We start from the raw sequence: 22,984 nt of genomic DNA, 5'->3' as shown, positions 1-22,984 counted from the left end.
CCAACATGGTGAAACCCTGTATGTACTAAAAATAGAAAAGTTAGCCAGGCGTGGTGGCCGGTGCCTGTAATCCCAGCTACTCAGAGGCTGAGGCAGGAGAGCTGCTTGAACCCAGCAGGCGGATGTTGCAGTGAGCCGAGATCGTGCCACTGCACTCCAGCCTGGGCAACAGGAGCTCCGTCTCAAAAAAAATACAAAAGGGCCGGGCGTGGTGGCTTATGCCTGTAATCCCAGCGCTTAGGGAGGCTGAGGCAGGTGGATCACAAGGTCAGGAGATCGAGACAATCCTGGCTAACACAGTGAAACCCCATCTCCACTAAAAATACTAAAAATTAGCCGGGCGTGGTGGTGGGTGCCTGTGGTCCCAGCTACTCGGGAGGCTGAGGCAGGAGAATGGCGTGAACCCGGGAGGCAGAGCTTGCAGTGAGCCAAGATCGCGCCACTGCACTCCAGTCCGGGCAACAGTGCAAGACTCCGTCTCAAAAAATAAAAATAAAAATAAAAATAAAAAAAGAAGAAACTGGCCTTCTAGCCAGCTGCTATTGGTGTTATCTTTTCTTCCCCAACAGACTAGAAGCTCTCAGACAAGAACGGAAATCTCTGCTTTCATCAATCAATCACCACTCATTAGTAGCGTCAGGGACTTAGCAGGAACTTTCCTAATTTTCACTACTTCACACCCCAGCTCTCTCCTTCCCTGACCCCCATCTCCACAGTTAGGTCCACTTTGGATTTCCTTACATTGACTCTTCCAACCTTTTTTTGAAAGCGTAGGCTTTCCTTGGCTTCTGCAAGCTACCGCATCAACTATGAACCACATGGTACTGACTCCCAAATCGATCCCCAGCCCAGAGGGCTTCCCAAAGATTCAGAATCTTTTTTTTTTTTTTTTAAGGCGGAGTCTAGTTGTGTCGCCAGGCTGAAGTGCAGTGGCGTGATCTTGGCTCACTGAAACCTCCACCTCCCTGGTTCAAGTGATTCTCCTGCCTCAACCTCCCAAGTAGCTGGGATTACAGGTGTCTGCCACCACGCCCAGCTAATTTTGTATTTTTAGTAGAGATGGGGTTTTGCTTTGTTGGCCAGGCTGGTCTCGAACTCCTGACCTCAGGTGATCCACCTGCCTCGGCCTCCCAATGTGCTGAGATTACAGGCGTGAGCCACCATGCCTGGCCAACAACAGAAATTTATTGCTCACAGTTCTGAAGGCCGGAAAGTACAAGATCCAGGCCCCAGTAGATTCGGCATCGCTCTCCGCTTCAAAGATGGCGCCTTCTCACTGCATTCTCAACATGGCAGAAGGGGCAACACAAGTCCCTCAGGCCTCTTTCATAAGGGCGCTAACCCCATTCTTGAAAGTGGAGCCCTCACGGCCTAATCACTTCCCAAAGGCCCCACCATGTTGGGGATCAAGTTTCAACACATGAATTTTAGGGAAACACAAACAGTCAGACCACAGCATTTGGCTCCTGAACCCCCAAAAGTCATGTCCTTTTTACATGCAAAATACATTCAGTCCACCCCAATGGCCCCAAATAGAAACTCATTCTGGCATCAACTCAAAAGTCTAAAGTCCAGAGTCTCATCTATCATCTAAATCAGATATGGGTGGCTGGGTGTGGTGTATCATGCCTGTAATCCCACACTCTGGGAAACCAAGGTGGGCGAATCACTTGAGGTCAGGAGTTCAAGACCAGCCTGGCCAACATGGCAAAACCCTGTCTCTACTAAAAATACAAAAATTAGCTGGGCATGATGGCAGGCACCTGTAATTCAGCTACTCAGGAAGCTGAGGCAGGAGAATCACTTGAACCTGGGAGGCGGAGGTTGCAGTGAGCCGAGATCCCACCAGTGCACTCCAGCCTGGGTGACAGAGTGAGACTCACTCTCTCGCTCTCTAAATAAATAAATAAATAAATAAATAAATAAATAAATAAATAAAATTTAAAAAAACCAATCAATCAATCAGGTATGGGTGAGACTCAAAGTACAATTCATCCTGGGGCAAATTCCCCACCATCTGTGAGCCTGTAAAATCAAACGTGTTATGTGCTTGTAAAATACAACAGTGGGACAGGCATAGGACAGACATTCTAAAAGAGAGAAACAACAAAGAAGAAAGGGGTAATAGGTCCCAGGTAAGTCCAAAACCCAACAGAGCAAACCCCATTCAATCTCAAGGTTTCTGAACAACCTTCTTCAACTCTATGTCCTCCTACCTTCTGGACACACTGGCAGGGACGTGTTGCTGGGCTCCGGGCAGCCCTGCCTGTACAGCTTTGCTGGGCACAGCCCATGCAACAGCTCTCACTTGTTGGAGTTGCATGCCTGTGGCTCTCCCAGGCTGGAGTTGCACACTGGTGGCTCTACCAGTCTGGGGTCTCAGAGGCAACCCTACCCCCATAGCTCTGCTAGGCAATGCCCTAATGGGGACTTTCTGCAGGGGCCTTACCCTGTGTCAGTTCTCTGCCTGGGCCCAAGGCTCTTCAGGGCATCCTTTACAATCTAGGTGGGGGTAGCCATGCCCCTACAGCTTGTGTATTCTGTGCACCAGCAAAGACAGCACCATGTGGATGCTGCCAAACTACCTCGGGCTGCCAAGGAGCACTGCCCCAGAATGCTAGGAACAGAGCCTTGAAATGGTTCTGCCCCCAACACCCTGGCCTTCTGGGCCTGTGATGGGGGTGACAGCCCCCACATGCCTTCGGGGTCATCCTTCCATTGTCTTGATTAGTACCTGGCTTCCACATCCATACTAGTCTCCTTATCAAAGGATGGCTTAGCCACACCCTTCATATTCTCTCCAAATACATTTATTCTTTTTTTTTCTTTTTGAGACAGGCTCTCACTCTGTCACCCAGGCTGGAGTGCACTGGTGCAATTTCAGCTCACTGCAGCCTCAATCTCCCAGGTTCAAGTGATCCTCCCACCTCAGCCTCTTGAGAAGCTGGGACCACAGGCACATGCCACCATGCCCGGCTAATTTTTTGTAGAGACAGGGTTGCACCATGTTGCCCAGGCTGGTCTTGAACTCCTGAGCTCAAGTGATCCACCTGCCTCAACCTCCTGAAGTGCTAGGATTACAGGCGTAAGCCATTGTGCCCAGCCTACTTTTTCATTCTTTACAACGTGGCCATGCTGAGAATCTTCCAAATGCTTAAGTTCTGCTTTCCTTTTGGCTTTAAATTCTGTATTTAGTTTGTTTCTCTCTTCTCACATTTTACTATAAGCCATCAAGAGAAGCCATGCCACCCCCTCACCACTTTGTTCAGTGACTTCATCCACCAAATATTCTATTTCATCACTCTTAAGTTCTCCCACAAAACACTAGGACATAAGAAAGAAAAGAAGCTTTTATTTTTATTTCTTTCTTTCTTTTACTTTATTTATTTATTTTGAGACAGAGTTTTGCTCTTGTTGCCCAGGCTGGAGTGTAATGGTGCGATCTCGGCTCACTGCAAACTTCGCCTCCCGGGTTCAAGCGATTCTCCTGCCTCAGCCTCCCAAGTAGCTGGGATTACAGGCACACGCCACCACGCCCGTCTAATTTTGTATTTTTTTTTCTTTTTTTGAGATGGAGTCTTACTCTGTCATCAGGCTGGAGTGCAGTGGCACAATCTCAGCTCACCACAACCTCTGCCTCCCGGGTTCAAGCGATTCTCCTGCCTCAGCCTCCCAAGTAGCTGAGATTGCAGGCACAAACCACCATGCCCCGCTAATTTTTGTATTTTTAGTACAGACAGGGTTTCACCATGTTGGCCAGGATGGTTTTGATCTCTTGACCTCGTGATCCATTCCCCCTCGGCCTCCCAAAGTGCTGGGATTACAGGCGTGAGCCACTGCTCCTGGCCAAGAAACTTTTAATCTGAAGAATGTGAGCCCCCCCCCACCACCCCTTAATTATCAAGCCCAGAGAAGCAATGAGATGCAACAGCAGTCATGTCTCACTCCACACTTAAGCTAAATAATCAATCACCTCATGAAGCCACTTGCTATATGAGCTCTCAACTAACTCATGCAAAGTAGCTATACAATGTCATACACTGGCATTTTCTGTAATTTCTCATATCCTATAGTTCAACAATGTATAGCCAGTCACTAATTCATGTTATCTCTGTAAATCAATGAGAATTCCTGTCAAACAACTTTTTTTTTTTTTTTTGAGATGGAGTTTTGCTCTTGCTGCCCAGGCTAGAGTGCAATGGCATGATCTTGGCTCACTGCAACCTCCACCTCCCGGATTCAAGCAATTCTCCTGCGTCAGCCTCCTGAGCAGCTGGGATTATAGGCGCCGACCACCATGCCTGGCTAATTTTTGTATTTTTAGTAGAGATGGGGTTTCACCATGTTGGTCAGCCTGGTCTCAAACTCCTGATCTCAGGTGATCCACCCGCCTCAGCCTCCCAAAGTGCTGGGGTTACAGGCGTGAGCCAACATGCCTGGCCCCTGTCAAACAACTTTGTGTGAGCCCACTCCTCATTCCCTTTTGCCTTTAAAAATCTGCTTGTAACAAAGGCCAAACAGAGCACTCCCCAAGGCAACTTACAAGTGTGTCCCAGGCTGCAGTCCTCAACCTTGGCCCAAATAAACTCTACATTAATTTTGCCTAGGCTTGTTCCTTTAGGTCAACAGGCACAAACCCAAATCAGCCAAGTTCTTTGCCACTTTATAACAAAGATCACCTTTCCCCCAGTTTCCACTAACATGTTCCTCATTTCCATCTGAGATCTCATCAGAATGGCCTTTACCATCCATATTTCTACCAACATTCTATTCATGACCTCTTAGGGCATCTCTAAGAAGACTGAGGCTTTCTCTACAGCTCTCCTCCTGTGCCCTTACCACACCTGTGCTTAATGATTTGTTCATGACAATGTAAACCTTTTCTAGTATGAACGTCAAAACTCAGTCTCTACCAACTACCCAGTTCCAAAGCTGCTTCCATATCTTCAGGTATTTGTTATAGCAGCACCCCACTTCTGGTACCAATTTGTCTTAATCCATTTGGCTGCTTTAACAAAATATTTTAGACTAGGTAATGTATAAACAACAGAAATGCATTGCTCTAGAGGCTAGGAAGTCCATTATCATGGTGCCAGCAGATTCGGCATCTGGTGAGGGCTTGCTCTGTGCTTCAAAGATGGCACCTTCAAAACTATGAGCAATATGTTTCTGTTGTTTACAAATATCCAGCCTAAGGTATTTTGTTACAGCAACCCAAATGAACTAAGATACTCACTCACTGGTTGAACATCTCTAACCAGAAAAGACCCCAAATTACTATGCTCAACATGGATATTTCTTACACACTTCTACTTCTCTATGGCTAGAAATTTTCCATAATAAAAATAATATTTAAAAAATCATATTGAAGTTAAAGCCTTAAAAAAATAATATTTTTAAAAGTCAAGAAAATGAAAAGAAAATCAGTGTGTCCAGAAAATAGTCTAAAATTGGATTATGGTAATGATTTTATAATTGAATGTACTTTAAAAGCCAATTAACTGGTGGGGTACGGTGGCTCACCCCTGTAATTGCAGCAGTTTGGGAGGCCAAGGCGGATAGATCACCTGAGGTCAGGAGTTTGAGACCAGCCTGGCCAACATGGTGAAACCTGGTCTCTACTAAAAATACAAAAAAAGTATCTGGGTGTGGTGGTGCACGCCTGTAATCCCAGCTACTTGGGAGGCTGAGATGGGGTCTCACTCTGTTGCCCAGGCTAATATGCAGTGGTGCAATCTTGGCTCACTGCAACCTCTGCTTCCCAGGCTCAAGCAATTCTCTCTCCAGGCTCAGCCTCCTGAGTAGCTGGGACTACAGGTGTGTACCACCACGCCCAGGTAATTTTTGTAGAGATGAGGTTTCACCATGTTGCCCAGGCTGGTCTTGAACTCCTGAGCCCAAAGCGATTTGCCCGCCTTGGCTCTGAAAAGTGTTGGGATTACAGATGTGAGCCGCCACGCCCAGCCCCACATAATTTCTTATCTCCATGCCTGCCCTATGTTCACACTGTTCCCTCTATCTGGGACATCCAGATCACTCCTAATCCTCTCAGTTAATTACTTAATCTTTAAGATCTAGCTTAACACCAAGTCACCTCCTCCACTGATCACAAACTGAAACTCCCAGTCTCCTAGGCAGGGTTAAGTTGCCTTTCTGTTCCCCTAAGACCCTCTTTCTTTTTCTTTTTCTTTTTTTTTTTTTTTTTGAGACAGAGTCTTGATCTGTCGCCCAGGCTGGAGTGCAGTGGCGCGATCTTGGCTCACTGCAAGCTCTGCCTCCTGGGTTCATGCCATTCTCCCACCTCAGCCTCCTGAGTAGCTGGGACTACAGGCGCCCGCCACCACGCCTGGCTAATTTTTTTGTATTTTTAGTAGAGACGGGGTTTCACCGTGTTAGCCAGGATGGTCTCGATCTCCTAACCTCGTGATCTGCCCATCTCAGCCTCCCAAAGTGCTGGGATTACAGGCATGAGCCACCGTGCCCGGCCCCCAAGACCCTCTTTCTAGCACTGTACCTACCAAATCACATTCAAATCTTCTTTGTATATATTTGTCTCCTCCCCTAGTTTGTCCAGTCTTTGAGGATAGGGATCACTTTACTCTCCATACCTAGCAGAGAGCCTGGCACACTGGGTTCTCAATAAATGCTGACTGAATCACTATCCTTTCCTTCACCATAAAACTACCATACCCGGCTGGGCGCGGTGGCTCACGTCTGTAATCCCAGCACTTTGGGAGGCCAAGGTGGGTGGATCATGAGGTCAGGAGTTTGAGATCAACATAGTGAAACCCCATCTCTACTAAAAATACAAAGATTAGCCAAGTGTGGTGGCGGGTGCCTCTAGTCCCAGCTACTCTAGAGGCTGAGGCAGGAGAATTGCATGAACCCAGGAGGAGGAAGTTACAGTGAGCCAAAATCGCGCCATTGCACTCCAGCCTGGGTGACAGAGCGAGACTCCGTCTCAAAATAAAAAACAAAAAACTACCATACCTACCATCGTCACTTCTCCCATTCACACCTCAGCCCACCCTCAGCTCCCATGGAGCTCCTGGCAGCTCCTGGACCTTTCTGCTGCATTGCACACCTGCTTACATACTGCACCTCAAAGCTTCACTCTCTAGATTTCTAGGTGTGATGGTTAATCCTAGGTAACAACTTGTCTGGATTGAGGGATGCCTAGACGGCTGGTGAAGCGCTGTTCCTGGGTGTGTCTATGAGGGTGTTGCCAGAAGAGGCTGACATTTGTCAGTGGACTAGGAAAGGAAGACCCACCCTCCATATGGGTGGGCACCGTCCAGTTGGCTGCCAGCGTGGCTGGCACAAAGCAGGCGGAAGAAGGGGGACCAGCAGCTTGCTGAGTCCGCATGCTGGCTCTGTTCTGTGTCACGCCGGACACTTGGCCTCCTCTCCCCTTGCCCTTGGACATCAGACTCCAGGTTCTTTGGCCTTTAGACTCTGAGACTTACACCTCTCAGGGGCTCTCAGGCCTTAGGCCTCAGACTGACAGCTGCACTGCTGGCTTCCCTGGTTTTAAGGCTGGCAGACTTGGACTGAATTATGCTACCAGCTTCTCTCTTTCCTCAGCTTGCTGATGGCCTATCATGGGATTTCACCTTGTAATCGTGTGAGGCAATTCTCCCTAATAAACTCATGTGTGTGTGTGTATGTGTGTGTGTATATATATATATATACACACACATATATATACATGTGTATATATATATATACATGTGTATATATATATACATGTATATATATATATACACATGTATATATATGTGTGTGTATATATATATATATACACACACACATACACACACACACAGAGTTCTGTCCCTCTGGAGAACACTAACACACCAGGCCTCCACGCTCCCCAGTGTCTCTAACCACCATTCTGGTTTGTTGCCGCCTCCTTCTCTAACCCGGTGGAAGATCGCTCCCGGATCCTCTTCTCATTCTCTAAGCACTCCCTAAGCATTCTCATCAGCTTCAGGCTAAACTTCCAAATCAGTGTCACCAACCCTGACCTCTCAAGGCTCCCAATTCAGACTTCCAACTGCCCCCTGAATAATCTCACTGAGATGCACCCGCAGATGCTCACACTTCCAGTCCCGCACTGCTCTGCCTTCTAGATGCTGGTTAACAGCATTGCTGCACAGCTGGCTTCCCAAGCTGGGAATCCAGCCCCCTCTCTCCCACCACGCTTGTCATTGTTTTAGTTTAGGCCCTTATCACCTGTCTCACTGTCTCATGTGGTTGTTCATAAAGTCTGTTTCTCTTGGCCAGGCGCGGTGGCTTAAGCCTCTAATCCCAGCACTTTGGGAGGCCGAGGCGGACAGATCACCTGAGGTCAGGAGTTCAAGACCAGCCTGGCCAACATGGCAAAACCCTGTCTCTACTAAAAATACAAAAATTAGCCAGGTGTGGTGGTGTGCGCCTGTAGTCCCAGCTACTCAGGAACGCCTGCAGTCCCAGCTACTCAGGAGGCTGAGGCAGGAGAATCACTTGAACCCAGGAGGCGGAGGTTGCAGTGAGCCGAGATTACGCCACTGCACTCCAGCCTGGGTGACAGAGCAAGACTCTGTCTCAAAAAAAAAAAAAAAAAAAAAAAGTCTGTTTCTCTAGAAAAACACACACACACAAAACTGAGTAAACAATATATGCACGTAGTAAAAAAATTCAGATTATTTTTGAAATACAACGAAATCTCCTATCGCTACAGGCAACTAGTTGTTTCTTGGGTATTCCTTTAAAGATATCCCATGTACATATAACAAGAAAAAATGGTGTGTATCTCATAAAAGCTTTTGCTGACAAAGACACACAGACGCACAACACACAGAGGTTGAAACTTTCAGGGAGAGAGCTGACCACGTGGTCTGGAAGATCACTGTGCCTACTGGGTAGTGCCTAGCCTGGCAGAACCACCTCATTTTGTAATTTCACAATAAGCTCTTGCTATCCCTGGATCCCATCAGCCACGAACTTTCAAAGTGGACCATCTAACTGTGCCCACTGCCTTGATGCCCCTTGCCTCTGGCACGTATCTGGCGAATGGCAACACACTCTTACCACGCAAACACCCTCTCTTCTTTGTGGCCTCCTTGGCTACCAACAGTTATTACAGAACCTCTGCCTCCCCAGAGCACTCTGGTCACCCGTGTTTCCAATTATCTCCCTTTTTCCCCTAATTAAGGTGAAAAAAAATGCAACATTAAAGGATGTTTTAAAGCAAATCCCAACAACCTCAAGTGATTTTCATTCTGTATTCACCTTCTGTAAATGTTATATAACCACAATCAGAGCACACACACCCTTTTAAGACTGCTTTCTATGTGTGGAAGAGTCTACTTCTCAGACTTCAAGCCCCTTAAAAGTAGAAGAACTAAGTCTTTTATTTTTTATTTTATTTTTTTTTTGAGACAGGGTCTCACTCTGTCACCCAAGCTGGAGTGCAGTGGCCCAATCTTGGCTCCCTGTAGCCTGCACCTCCCAGGCTCAAGTGATCCTCCCACCTCAGCCTCCCAAGTAGCTGAGACTATAGGCATGTACCATCACACCCAGCTAATTTTTAAATATTTTTGTAGAGATGAGGTCTTGCCTTGTTGCCCAGGATGATCTCAAACTCCTGGGCGCAGGCAATCCTCCCGCCTCAGCCTCCTTAAAGTGCTGGGATGACAGGCATGAGTCACCATGAGCGGCCAAGAACTGTCTTAATGGATTGTCTTTGCATCTTGGTACCCAAAATAAAGCCTGAAATACAGGAGGGCTTGGATCCCCATTTGTCAGACCTTACTTGGGAAAACACTGAAGAGGCGAGCAGCATGCCCAGCATCAATACAAGTGTAATTTCCCACAAAGAAATGAAGTACGCCACCTGCCATACAGCCATCAGGGAAACGAACTGGACCTTCATGTTTCAGGAATAGTCCAAGGAGGGGGAAGGGAGAGAACAACTGTAAAGTTCTCATAAAGCCTCACACTCACCCTGGATGAATTATTTAACCTTTCTGGGTCTCAATAAAATTAAAACAAGAGCACCTACTTGATGATCAACTATCTAAGAAAGGTCCTAGGCAGTGGCTGGCCCAGAGCATGCACTTAGTGAACGCTAGTGGCCCTTCTCATCTGGAGGCCAGGGGTCTGCTGTTACACTGAGCAAAAGAGCCAATCGCACAAGCAAAAGAAATGCTGACGCTTGCCAAACCTAGGAATAACCCCGCAATGATGGCCTGGCCAAAGACCACACCATTTAAGGGCTCTCGTTTGAGCTTTGCCTACTGGGTAGTGGCTTGTCTGAGAGAACAAGCTCTTCCTGTGATTTTACATCAAAGTGCTGCTATCTCTGGATCTGGTCAGTCATAAGTCTAAACTTCCCCAGGAAACATGTTCTAAGTAGAAGCAAAGGTTTCTGTGACCTTCTGAGAACAAATGCCAAGCCTGCTGGTGCAAAGCAAGTGGGAATGAGGCCCTGGGGTTGGAACCATAATGAATTGGAAGGCCAGATGAGGGGACACTGCACTTCCAGGCCAAGTGGCTGGTTTTATCAGAGTCCGAGGGTGCCAGCTAATCTTATCACAATTCTATCATGTAAACAAAACTGTCCCAAACCCTGAGAGGCTCAGCAATTCCAGCAAGGTTTCAAGCATTCTTAGGAATGCTGAGGTAACGCCCAGTACCCTAAACTTTTTGACTCCTAGCATGCTCGTGTTCCCACTGACTTAGAAGGCCACATCTTTTCTTTCTTTCCCCTGCACCTTTTGTGTTTTTTTGTTTTTTGTTTTTAGAGACAGAGTCTTGCTCTGTTGCCCAGGCTGGAGTGCAGTGGTGCGATCTTGGCTCACTGCAATCTCCACCTCCAAGTTTCAAGCAATTCTCCTGCATCAGCCTCCCAGGTAGCTGGGATTGCAGGTGCCAGCTACCGCACCCAGCTAATTTTTGTATTTTTAGTAGAGACAGGGTTTAACCATGTTGGCCAGGCTGGTCTCCAACTCTTGACCTCAGGTGATCTGCCTGCCTCAGCCTCCCAAAAAGTACTGGGATTACAGGCGTGAGCCACTGTGCCTGTCCAGCTAATTTTTAAACTTTTTGTAGAGATGGGGTCTCACTATGTTGCCCAGGCTGGTCTTTAACTCCTGGGCTCAGGCGATCCTCCCGACTCAGCCTCCCAAATTGTTGGGATTATAGGTGTGAGCCACCACACCTGGCCTGACAAAGTTTTAATAACTGCTTTAAATTTTTAAAAAAAATTTATTTTAACTAATTATTTTGATTCTCTTTTAGAATTCTTGTCAGTTGATACCAACATCTGGGTCCTCTTGGGGTTGATCTTCGTTGATTGCCCTTTTTTTTTTTTTTTGAGACAGAGTCTTGCTCTGTCACCCAGGCTGGAGTGCAGTGGTGTGATCTCGGCTCACTGCAAGCTCCGCCTCCCAGGTTCACGCCGTTCTCCTGCCTCAGCCTCCCAAGTAGCTGGGACTACAGGCACCCGCCACCACGCCCAGCTAATTTTTCGTATTTTTAGCAGAGACGGGGTTTCACCATGTTAGCCAGGATGGTCTCGATCTGCTGACCTCGTGGTCCACCTGCCTTGGCCTCCCAAAGTGCTGGGATTACCGGCATGAGCCACTGCGCCGGGCCCGTTCATTGCCTTTTTTTGTAAACACAGATCATATTTTCCTGTTTTGTAAAAATATATTTTAAAATTTTCGTTCCTTTTTTTTTTTTTTCTTGAGACAGAGTCTCACTCTGTTGCCCAGGCTGGAGTGCAATGGTGTAATCTCGGCTCACTGCAACCTCTTCCTCCCAGGTTCAAGCAATTCTCCTGCCTCAGCTTCCTGCGTAGCTGGGATTACAGGTGTGCGCCACCACATCCAGCTAATTTTTGTATTTTTAGTAGAGATGGGGTTTCACCATGTTGGTCAGGCTGGTCTCGAACTCCTGACCTCGTGATCCACCCACCTCGGCCTCCCAAAGTGCTGGGATTACAGGCGTGAGCCACTGCGCCGGGCCCATTCATTGCCTTTTTTTGTGAACACAGATCATATTTTCCTGTTTTGTAAAAATATTTTTTAAATTTTTCGTTTTTTTTTTTTTTTTTTTTTTTGAGTCAGAGTCTTGCTCTGTTGCCCAGGCTGGAGTGGTGGCACGATCTCAGCTCAACCTCCACTTCCTGGGTTCAAACAATTCTTGTGCCTTAGCCTCCTGAGCCTCCTGTGTACCACCACGCCTAGCTAATTTTTTTGTACTTTTAGTAGAGAAGGGGTTTTGCTATGTTGGCCAGGCTGGTCTCAAACTCCTGTCCTCAAGTGATCTGCCTGCCTCAGCCTCCCAAAGTGCTGTGCTGGGTTTACAGGCATAAGACACCATGCCCAGGCCATTTCTTGTGTCTAAGAATTTTGGATTATATCCTGGACATTGTAGATGATGTGTTGTAGACTCTGGATTCTGTTATGTTCTTGAGAGTTTGGTGTTTTGTTTCTGTTAACGTGCAGTTAATCACAGCTGAACTCAAACTCCAAATCTAGCTTCCCTGAGGCAAGCATCAGCTGAAATCTGTACTGATCTTTTAAACTTGGCTAAGTTGCTTGGAATGTGCCCCATGTTTGTCTAGTTCAGAGATTTAGACAGACTTTTTAAAATAACAGCTTAATGGGCCGGGTGCGGTGGCTCACACCTGTAATCCCAGCACTTTTGGAGGCCAAGGTGGGCAGATCACTTGAGGCCAGGAATTCGAGACCAGCCTGGCCAACACTGTCTCTACTAAAAAAGTACAAAGATTAGCTGGGTATGGTGGCACACACCTGTAATCCCAGCTACTTGAGAAGCTGAGGCACAAGAATTGCTTGAATCCGGGAGGCGGAGGTTAAAGTGAGCCAAAATCACACCACTGCACTCCAGTCTGGGTGACAGAGTGAGATTCCGTCTCAAAACAACAACAACAACAAAAACAGCTTAATGAAGATAATTCGCATGCCATACAATTCTCTATCTCTCTATCTACTTATTTGAGACAGGGTCTCACTCTCATTGCCCAGGCTGGAGTGAAGTGGTGTAATTACAGCTCACTGCAGCCTTGACTTCTTTGGCTCAGTCAATCCTCCTGCCCCAGCCTCCCAAGTGGCTGGGACTACAGGTGTGCACCACCACGCCCAGCTAATTTTATAATTTTCTGTTGAGATGAGGTCTCATCATATTGCTCAGGCTGGTCTCAAACTATTGGGCTCAAGCAATCTTCCTGCTTCAGCCTCACAAAATGTGCTGGGATTAAAAATGTGAGCCACCACACCCACCCCAATTCACTTTTTTAAAGTGTGCAATTCAGTGTTACGTTAGTCACAAGGTTGTGCAAATATCACCACTATCTAATTTTAGAACATTTTCACCAACTCTCCTTAAAACCTTATACTCATTAGCAGTCATTCCCCACCCCCTTCTCCTCTCAGTCACTGGCAGCCATGATTCTAATTCATATTTGTAGATTTGCCTATTCTAGACATTTCATATAAATAGAATTGTACTGTGACCTTATGTGACTTGCTTCTTTCACTTAGCATGTTTCCAAAGGTCATCAATGTCACAGCATGTATCAGTAACTTCATTCCTTTTTATGGTTAAATAACATTCCATTCTATGGATAGATCTCGTTTTTAATCCACTCATCTGTTGAAGAATTTGTGAAGAATTTGGAATCCCTTCTCTGGGGCTATCTTCTTTACATCATGGGCTTTTTAATGCCTCATGACAAGGCATTTAACAAAACCAATAAACAGGCGGGTCGCAGTGGCTCATGCCTGCAATCCCAGCACCTTGGGAGGCCAAGTACAGAGGATTGCTTGAGCCCAGGAGTTTGAGACCAGACTTGTCAACATAGCCAGGCTCTATCTCTACCAAAAATAAAAAGTACCCAGGTGTGCAGCCAGGCGTGGTGGCTCACATCTGTAATCCCAGCACTTTGGAAGGCCGAGGCGGGTGGATCATGAGGTCAAGAGGTCAAGACCAGCCTGGCCAACATGGTGAAACCCCATCTCTACTAAAAATACAAAAAAAAAAAAAAAAATTAGCTGGGCATGGTGGTGCATGCCTGTAGTCCCAGCTACTTGGGAGGCTGAGGCAGGAGAATCACTTGAACCCGGGAGGTGGAGGTCGCAGTGAGTCGAGACTGCGCCACTGCACTCCAGCCTGGCGACACAGCGAGACTCCGTTTCAAAAAAAAAAAAAAAAAAGTACCCAGGTGTGGTGGTGGACTCCTGTAGTCCCAGCTTTCAGGAGGCTGAGGCAGGAGGATCTCGAGGCCTGGAGTTCAAGACCAGCCTGGGAAACACAGCAAGACCCCGTCTCTAAAAAAAAAACAGAGAAAGAAAAACAGAAAATACTGGTGACATAATTTAGGCTTCTGGATAGAGTCCCATCTGAAACTGATTTACTCCAGGACTCTTCAGCTACAGTCTGTGAGGAAAAAACAAAACTTTCTCCTCTGCTGTCACAATATACGATAATCAACACATAAGATTTCCGTGGCCAAATGTGTGGAGATTTCTCCCCAACACCAATCAATCCATTGAGTCTGCAGTGGATACACGCTGGATGTCCTCTAATTCAGTTTATTTCCAACACTATCCACCCAGACAGAGTGTCAAACCCCACAGGTTGAGGGCTCAGTCCCACGAGCATGTCCCCCCAATTCTCAATGCCAGTCACAAGCCCCCAGTTGCTTTATTTGTGCTTCTGACCAACTGACTATAAATCAGGGTTTCCATGACTCCCTCCTTGGGTTCCATTAATTTGCAGGAGCAGCTCTCAGCACTCAGGGAAACACTTAGGTTTACTGGCGTATTATAAAGGATGTCACAATGGATACAGATGAAGGAAGAGGTACACAGGGCAAAGCATGTGGGAAGGAGCGAAGAGCTTCCATACCCACCCTGGGCATGCCACCCTCCAGGAAGCTCCAAACTGGGATACAAACCAGATATATATTTTACAATATCACAGAGTCAACAAACACCCCTTTCATGCTTAGGCTAGTCAGAGTAGCTTTTTGTTATCTGCAACTGAGTAGCTTGACTAATAAGAACTTTCATTAAGCACGGTCTGAAGAGATAGCCAATTCTGAGGGACAAAGGCTGCAGGGTAGAAGCATATGTTAACCACTAATACCCAGCCTAAAATTGCTGGCCCTTTTACTATAATAGCATAAAAGGCCTCAAATAAACAAATCCAAATATCCTACACTTAAGCCACTCTAAGATTAATCCCACAGGGCTTAAAACAGTAAGAGCTTTGTTCTGGGTCAAAGGGAAAGAGGAACCTAATACCCCACACTCACATCCCACACTCTCAACCCAGTCACTAGCAATGAGAATCTGCAAACTGGGTGCAGTGGCTCATGACCGTAATCCCAGCATTTTGGGAGGCCGAAATGGGAGGATCACTTGAAGTCAGGAGTTCAGGACCATCCTGGACAACACACGGAGGCCCTGTCTCTACAAAAACAAAATAAAATAATTAGCTGGGCAGGGTGGTGCACATGTGTAGTCCTAGCTACTCAGGAGGCTATGGCAGGAGGATCACTTGAGCCCAGGAATTTGGGAATAATGAGCTATAATGGCACCACTAGGCTCCAGCCTGGGTGACAGAGTAAGACCTTGTTTCTAAAAAAAACATAAGTAGGTTGGGCGCAATGGCTCACACCTGTAATCCCAGCACTTTGGGAGGCCAAGGCCGGCAGATCAACTAAGATCAGGAGTTCAAGACCAGCCTGGCCAACATGGTGAAACCCTGTCTCTACTAAAAATACAAAATTAATCGGGTGTGGTGGCGCATGCCTGTAATCACAGCTACTTGGAAGGCTGAGGCAGGAGAATCGCTTGAAACCGGAAGGCGGAGGTTGCAGTGAGCCATGATTGCACCATTGCAATCCAGCCTGGGCAACAAAGAGCGAAACTCCGTCTCAAAACAAACAAACAAACAAACAATTAGCCAGGCATGGTGGTGCATGCTTGTAATCCCAGCTACTCAGGAGGCTGAGGCAGGAGAATCACTTGAACCCGGGAGGCAGAGGTTGCAGTGAGCCGACATTGCACCACTATACTCCGGCCTGGGTGACAGAGCGAGACTCCATCTCAAAAATAAATAAATAAATAAATAAATAGAATCTATATTCATCAATTGGTTAAAGAGACATTAAGAAGACAATTTTTTTCCTTCATGCCTCTGTATTGCAACTTATGCCAGTGTTTCTCATTTAAACCTTACAGCAATCCTATAAAATAGATAACAGAATAGTAAGTATAGTGAAGAAACTGAAAATCAGATAGGTTATGCTAGGTAACTCAGGAAAAATAGGTAGTTGAGCTGGCGCTGCAAGGCTGCAAGTTCTAAAACCTATGCTCTTCCTCTGAATTCCAAGTTGTTGTCACGACTTCAGCATATTCAATACTAAAAGAGATCACAAAAGTGGAAGCTGCCAATCCACCATTAGGCTATTATGACAACACTCAAAGTATCACCAGTAAAATGATGATTGAGGCAACTGAAAAACAAAGCTAGGGAAATGTGATGGTTAACTTTATGTGTCAAACTGATTGGGCTAGGGGATTCCCAGATAGCTGGTGAAACACTTTAGAGTGTGTCTGTGAGTTTCCGGAGGGTTTGCTTTCCTGGGCTTCCAGCTTGCAGATGGCAAATCTCGGGACTTCTCAGCCTCTATAATAGTGTCACCCAATCCATCACAATAAATCTCTTTTAACATAGCTATACAGTTGACCCTCGAACAATGCAGGTTTTAATTGTGCAGGTCCACTTATATGTGGATTTTCTTCCACCTCTAGAACTCTTTTTTGAGACAGGGTCTTGCTCTGTCACCCAGGCTAGAGTGCAGTGGCACGATCTTGGCTCACTGCAGCATCCACCTCCCGGGTTTAAGTGATTATTGTGCCTCAGCCTCCCAAGTAGCTGGGATTACAGGCACGCACCACCACGCCCGGCTAATTTTTTTTTTAATTCTTTTTTTTTTTTTTAAGAAGAGACTGGATTTCACCACGTTGCTCGGGCTGGTCTTAAACCCCTGAGCTCAGGCAATCTGCCCACCTCGGCCTCCCAAAGTGCTAGGATTACACGCATGAGCCACCGCGCCTGGCCAGTATTTACATTTAAAATGTGAAACTGGGATTGCGGTGGCTCATGCCTGTAATTCCAGCATTTGGGGAGGCTTTGGTTAGGAGGACTGCTTAAGCCCACGAGTTTGAGGCTGCAGTGAGCTGTAATAGCACCACTGTTCTCCAGTCTGAGCAAGAGAACGTGTCTCTAATAAAAACAAAAATGTGAGATGATGCCTAGGTTAGAATCAGCAGAGGAGAAGCCAGAGAGAGCAGAGGCAAAGGAAGAGAACGTTCAGCAAGCCAAATGAAAACAGTGTTTCAAGGAGGGGCAGTGATCCACAGCATCAAATGCTGCTACAGGACTGAGACCTAACTTAACAATGAATTTGGCCACCTAGAGATCACTGGTGGCTTTGACAAGAAGCCTTTTTAGTGGAGTGGTGGAGACCAAAGCCTGACTAGAGGCTCAAGGGTTCAAGACTTGGGAGGAGAAAAGGCATTAGTGAGGGTAGACTAAGGCCTTTGGCTGCAAACCGGAGCCGAGGAGGAGGTAACTGGAGAATAGCGAGGGTGAAGGAGGCTGTTTTGTTGTTCTTAAGACGGGCATTTTTTGGCCGGGCGCGGGGGCTCACGCCTATACTCCCCACGCTTTGGGAGGCCGAGGCGGGAGGTTGAGCCTCCTGGGCAAACGACGAGCTGTTAGTGTATCTTTTTAAAAACTATATATATACATAAAATTTTTGTGCAAATCATAAAATAAGTGCTGGAGTTCGGGGCCCATCCTCTGTCCGCATCTTCGTGACCCGGGTCCGAGTACCCCACCTGGAAGCTGCGTCCGTGCCGAGCCCAGCCTGTCGCTGTTTCCCACCCTCGCCCGGGATGGAAGCACGCAAGCGCAGACCTCGAGCGGCCTGGCGCAGGGCCCGCCCTCCCCGAGCCCCGGCCCCGCCCTCCCCGAGCCCCGGCCCCGCCCTCCCCGAGCCCCGGCCCCGCCCTCCCCGAGCCCCGGCCCCGCCCTCCCCTCCCGCCCCCACCCCCACGAGCCCCGCCCCCCTCCCGCCCAGAGCGCGTGCGCACCGCCCCTAGAGCGCCGCCTCAGGGAGGTCGGGAGCCGCGGCGCGGAGGGAGGACTGAGCCCTTCGCTCCTGCGTTTCGCCGGAGGTCTCAGGCCACGGCCCCTCCCCACCTACCGAGTCTGGGACAAAACAAGCTCGTCGGGCTGGAAACTGCGACGAGGGAAGCAGGCGCGTTCCTCGAACGCTTTTTCGGAGTCTGCGGATGATCACAGACATGCGTTCGAAGATTGGCGGCACGTCGAAAACCGCACACGCATTTTTTCCTTTTATGAGCGTAGTCGCGCGCGGAGGACCTTGCACGCATGCGTAGTCGTTCCTCTGTGACGTGACCCGCTGCCCCGTGGGAAATGTAGTTTTCACTTGGCACACCTCTCCGGCTCTTGGCGGAACCCTAATTCAACCAACCAAAGTGCTTGTGCGTTTTCAGCGTTTTCTCCCATTTCCCCAGACTCTATTTAAAACAAAATGCAATAAATAAATACATAAATAAAACTTGAAAGCGAACAGATTGCTGCTTGCTGGAGGTGGGTGGGCGCAGGGGTAATATGAAAACTGTACTTTCTGCTCAATTTTGTTGTGAACCTAAAAATGCCCTAAAAAATAAAGTCTGTTGTTAAAAAATTAATTAAAAACAGGCCGGGCGCGGTGGCTCACGCCTGTAATCCCAACACTGGGACGCTAAGGCGGGCGGATCACCTGAGTTCAGGAGTTTGAAACCAACCTGGCCAACATGGTGAAACCCCGTCTCTACTAAAAAATACAAAAATCAGCCGGGCGTGGTGGCGGGTGCCTGTAATCCCAGGTACTGGGGAGGCTGAGGCTGGAGAATCGCTTGAATTCAGGAGGCGGAGGTTGTAGTGACTGGAGATTGTACCATTGCACTCCAGCCTGGGTGACAAGAGGGAAACTCCATCTCAAAAAAACAAACAAACAAAAAACAAGCAGATCTTTAGACCCAGAAATCGCACTTTTAGGGAATCTTCTCAGGAAAGTACTAAGGATATGGACGTGAAATGGACATGTAGCCTCAATGGTATTTTATCGAAGGCCATCCTGGTATCTTAAAGTTTCTTACATAACCTACAAATGTCTGTAATTATTTGTTGATTGTTTGATAAACTTGCAAGTCCTATGAGATTAGGATCATCTTGTGTTCACCTGTGTATTCCTAGTACCTAGCACAGTGCCTGGCCATCACATGTTTCTTTTTTTTTCTCTTTGAGACAAGGTCTCGCTCTGTTGTCCAGGTTGGAGTGCAGTGGTGCCATCAGGGCTCCTGAGTAGCTAGGACTACAAGCACACACCAGCACATTCTGCTGATTTTTAAATTTTTTTTGGTAGAGATGGGGGTCTTGCTATGTTGCATAGGCTGGTCTTGAGTTCCTGGGCTCAAGCGATCCTCCTGCCTCAGCCTCCCAAAGTGCTGGGATTACAGGCATGAGCCACCAAGCTCAGTTCCGTCAGTATTTTTCTGTTTATTAGAGAATCTCAGGCGTTAGCACTGAAACTATTTTAACCCCAAAATTAATGCGTCATTTTCTTCCATCACACTTGCATTTATTTCTGTGGGCGTCAGGTCAGTGAATGACATGCCCATCCACCCAGCTGCAGTTCTATTTACTGCCTTTTATGAAGGTTATGCTTTGAGGGATTTTGCAAATTTTGCATTTGTAAAGGTCTCAGGGGCTCTTTTTCCTGATTGTTAAATATCAGCCCTAGCTAGGCCAGGCGTGGTGACTCACACCTGTAATCCCAGCACTTTGGGAGGCCGAGGTGGGCGGATCACGAGGTCAGGAGTTTGAGACCAGCCTGGCCAATATGATGAAACCATGTCTCTACTAAAAATACAAAAATTAGCTGGGCATGGTGGCACGCACCTGTAGTCCCAGCTACTCTGGAGGCTGAAGCAGGAAAGAACCACTTGAACCCAGGAGGCGGAGGTTGCAGTGAGCCAAGATTGCGCCACTGCACTCCAGTCTGGGCAACAGAGCAAGACTCTGTCTCAAAAAATAAATAAATAAAATAAATTTTAAAAATCAACCCTAGTCACTGATCAGGAGAGATGTAGAGCTCACAGTTGTTTTTTAAATTATTTTGGTCTCTGCCCTGTTTTAAAATTTTATTGTTAATTTCTGATTTTTCTACAATAAACATGTATTTATTAACTTTTTAAAAAGTGTTTTAGAGTGTTGTCCACATGTAAGGAATTGCTCTGTCTTCTCCACATCCACATTTCTCAAAAGAATCATCTATACTCAGTTTTCATGTCCCACCTCCTACTTAGTACAATGTCCTGAGCCAGCACCTGGGGGTTATCCCTGACATCACCCTTTCCCTCCCCTCCCTCATTCAATCCACGTGTCTGCAATATAAAAACACATTTGTTAGGCACTTGCTATGCACCGGGCACTGTTCAAAATCCTTTACACGTATTCATTCATATAACACAATCCACCTACTTTTCACCTCCACCACATCCACCCTAGGCCAAGGTAGGGACACCTTCCCTAAACAACTGCAAAGGTTCTCTGTTTTTTAATCACTGGTGCTAAGGTTGAGTTACTTATTTCTACTTAATGACACACTTCGTCATTGGGCTCTGCACGGCCTCTCTATTTGTTATTTTAAAAATTTTTTTGAGACAGAGTCTCACTCTGTCACTCAGGCTGGAGTGCAGATGCGCGCCACGACACCCAGCTAATTTTTTATATTTTTAGTAGAGATGGGGTTTCACCATGTTGGCCAGGCTGGTCTCAAACTCCTGACCTCAGGTGATCCACTAACCTCAGCCTCCCAAATTTCCTGGGATTACAGGCATGAGCCAGCGCGCCAGGCCTCAGCCCTCTGCTTTCAACACCTGTCATTGTGTGCACACTTTACCTATGACTTACAGCAACCATGCAATATTTCGAAGTGGGCAGCAACATTTCAGTTATGATGGACCTGTAAGTTGCCTCCAACTACTACTGGCTACCACAAACAATGCCACAGTGAACAACCTCATGCTTATTCCCCTGCGGTCTATGTGAAGATTTCTCTGAGATGTATGCCCACTAGTGAGACTGAGCAATGCCGTCTTAAATGATCTCCCCTCATCTATTCGGGCCACAGTGGCACATGCCTACAATCCCACTGCTTTGGGAGGCTGAGGCTAGAGGATCACTTGAGGCCAAGAGTTCAAGGCAACAGTGAGCTATGATTGTGCCACTGCACTCTAGCCTGGAAAACATAGCAAGATCCTGTCTCTACAAAAAAATTCTTTTTAATTAGCCAGGTGTGGTGGCATGCACCTGTAGTCCCAGCTACTACTGAAATTGAGGCAGGAGGACCGCTTGAGCCCAGGAATTCAAGACCAGCCTGGGTAACAGAGTGAGATCTCATCTCTACAAAAAATTTAAAAATTAGCCGGGCGCGGTGGCTCACACCTGTAATCCCAGCACTTTGGGAGGCCGAGGTGGGTGGATCACAAGGTCAGGAGATCGAGACCATCCTGGCTAACACGGTGAAACCCCGTCTGTACTAAAAATACAAAAAGTTAGCCGGGCGTGGTGGTGGGCGCCTGTAGTCCCAGCTACTTGGGAGGCTGAGACAGGAGAATGGCATGAACCCAGGAGGTGGAGCTTGCAGTGAGCCGAGATCGTGCCACTGCACTCAAGCCTGGGTGACAGAGTGAGACTCTGTCTCAAAAAAAAAAAAAAAAATTTAAAAATCAGTCCAGGCGGGGTGGCTCACACCTGTAATCCCAGCACTTTGGGAGGCCGAGGCGGGCGGATCACGAGGTCAGGAGATCGAGACCATCCTGGCTAACACGGTGAAACCCCGTCTCTACTAAAAATACAAAAAATTAGCCAGGCGTGGTGGCAGGTGCCTGCAGTCCCAGCTACTTGGTGAGGCTGAGGCAGGAGAATCGCTTGAACCCAAGAGGCGGAGGTTGCAGTGAGCTGAGATGGTGCCACTGCACTCCAGCCTCATAAAAAATAAAAATAAAAAAAATTAGCCGAGTAGTCCCAGCTACTAGGGAGGCTGAGGCAGGAGCATCGCCTTGAATCCGAGAGGTGGAGGTTGCAGTGAGCTGAGATTGTGCCACTGCGCTCCAGCCTGGGTGACAGAGCAAGACTCTGTCTCAAAGAAAAAAAAAAATCAGCCGGGTATGGTGGGGGACAGGGAGGTGGGGCATGAGGATCACTTGAGCCCAGGAGGTTGAGGCTGCAGTGAGCTGTGAATATGCCGCTGCACTGCGCTCCAACCTGGACAACAGAGTGAGACCATTTCTCAGAACACACACACACACACACAGACACACACACACGCGCACACACACAGCTCTCTCAGGATCTGACCTCCCATGGCAAAGAGGAAATTGCAACTATTCACAATTTAATGGTTTTTGTCCCCGCTGCAGGCACACGTAGCCATATCATGACCAGAAGGTGGCATAGTGTGCCTGCAATCCAAAAGGAAAAAGCGATGAAATACATTAACTCTTAAATGTTGCCTTTTTTTCTGATATACGTTGTGCAAAAGTCCAACACTACAGAGATCTGGAGTCTATAAAGGAGAAAGTAAAAATTATCCAGAACCCTAGTCTAGGATATAACCACTTTGGAGAGTTTGGTTTACATCTCATTGCCCCCCCTACTTTTATTTTCAATAATGAAAATAATTTTTCTGGCCAGGTGCGGTGGCTCACGCCTGTAATCCCAGCACTTTGGGAGGCCGAGGCGGGGGGATCACCTGAGGTCGGGAGTTTGAGACCAGCCTGGCCAACATGGTGAAACCCGTCTCTACTAAAAATACAAAAAAAAT

At 47.3% G+C, this 22,984-nt stretch overlaps 1 protein-coding gene across 3 annotated transcripts in view; it reads right to left on the bottom strand.

Moving 5' to 3' along the window:
- SGF29 (SAGA complex associated factor 29) overlaps positions 1-18,839 on the bottom strand; it is a 38,152-nt gene extending 19,313 nt beyond the window's left edge. For 2 of the 3 annotated variants that reach the window (XM_024925941.4, XM_024925942.4), the window contains exon 1: positions 18,293-18,332. Coding sequence is in view for 1 of the 3 variants with exons in the window: in XM_008963506.6 (XP_008961754.1) it covers positions 18,293-18,394 (102 nt within the window). In the remaining 2 variants the exon portion in view is untranslated. Of the gene's footprint in view, positions 1-18,292 lie in introns of all 3 variants that reach the window. The other variant, XM_008963506.6, reaches the window with a different exon arrangement.
- Positions 18,840-22,984: the final 4,145 nt, after the last annotated feature.

Source organism: Pan paniscus, chromosome 18, assembly GCF_029289425.2.
Source record: "Pan paniscus chromosome 18, NHGRI_mPanPan1-v2.0_pri, whole genome shotgun sequence".
In the NCBI taxonomy this organism is placed as follows: domain Eukaryota; kingdom Metazoa; phylum Chordata; class Mammalia; order Primates; family Hominidae; genus Pan; species Pan paniscus.
The sequence above is the reverse complement of the archived record's forward strand: the minus strand, read 5'-3'. Positions and strand labels throughout refer to the sequence as shown.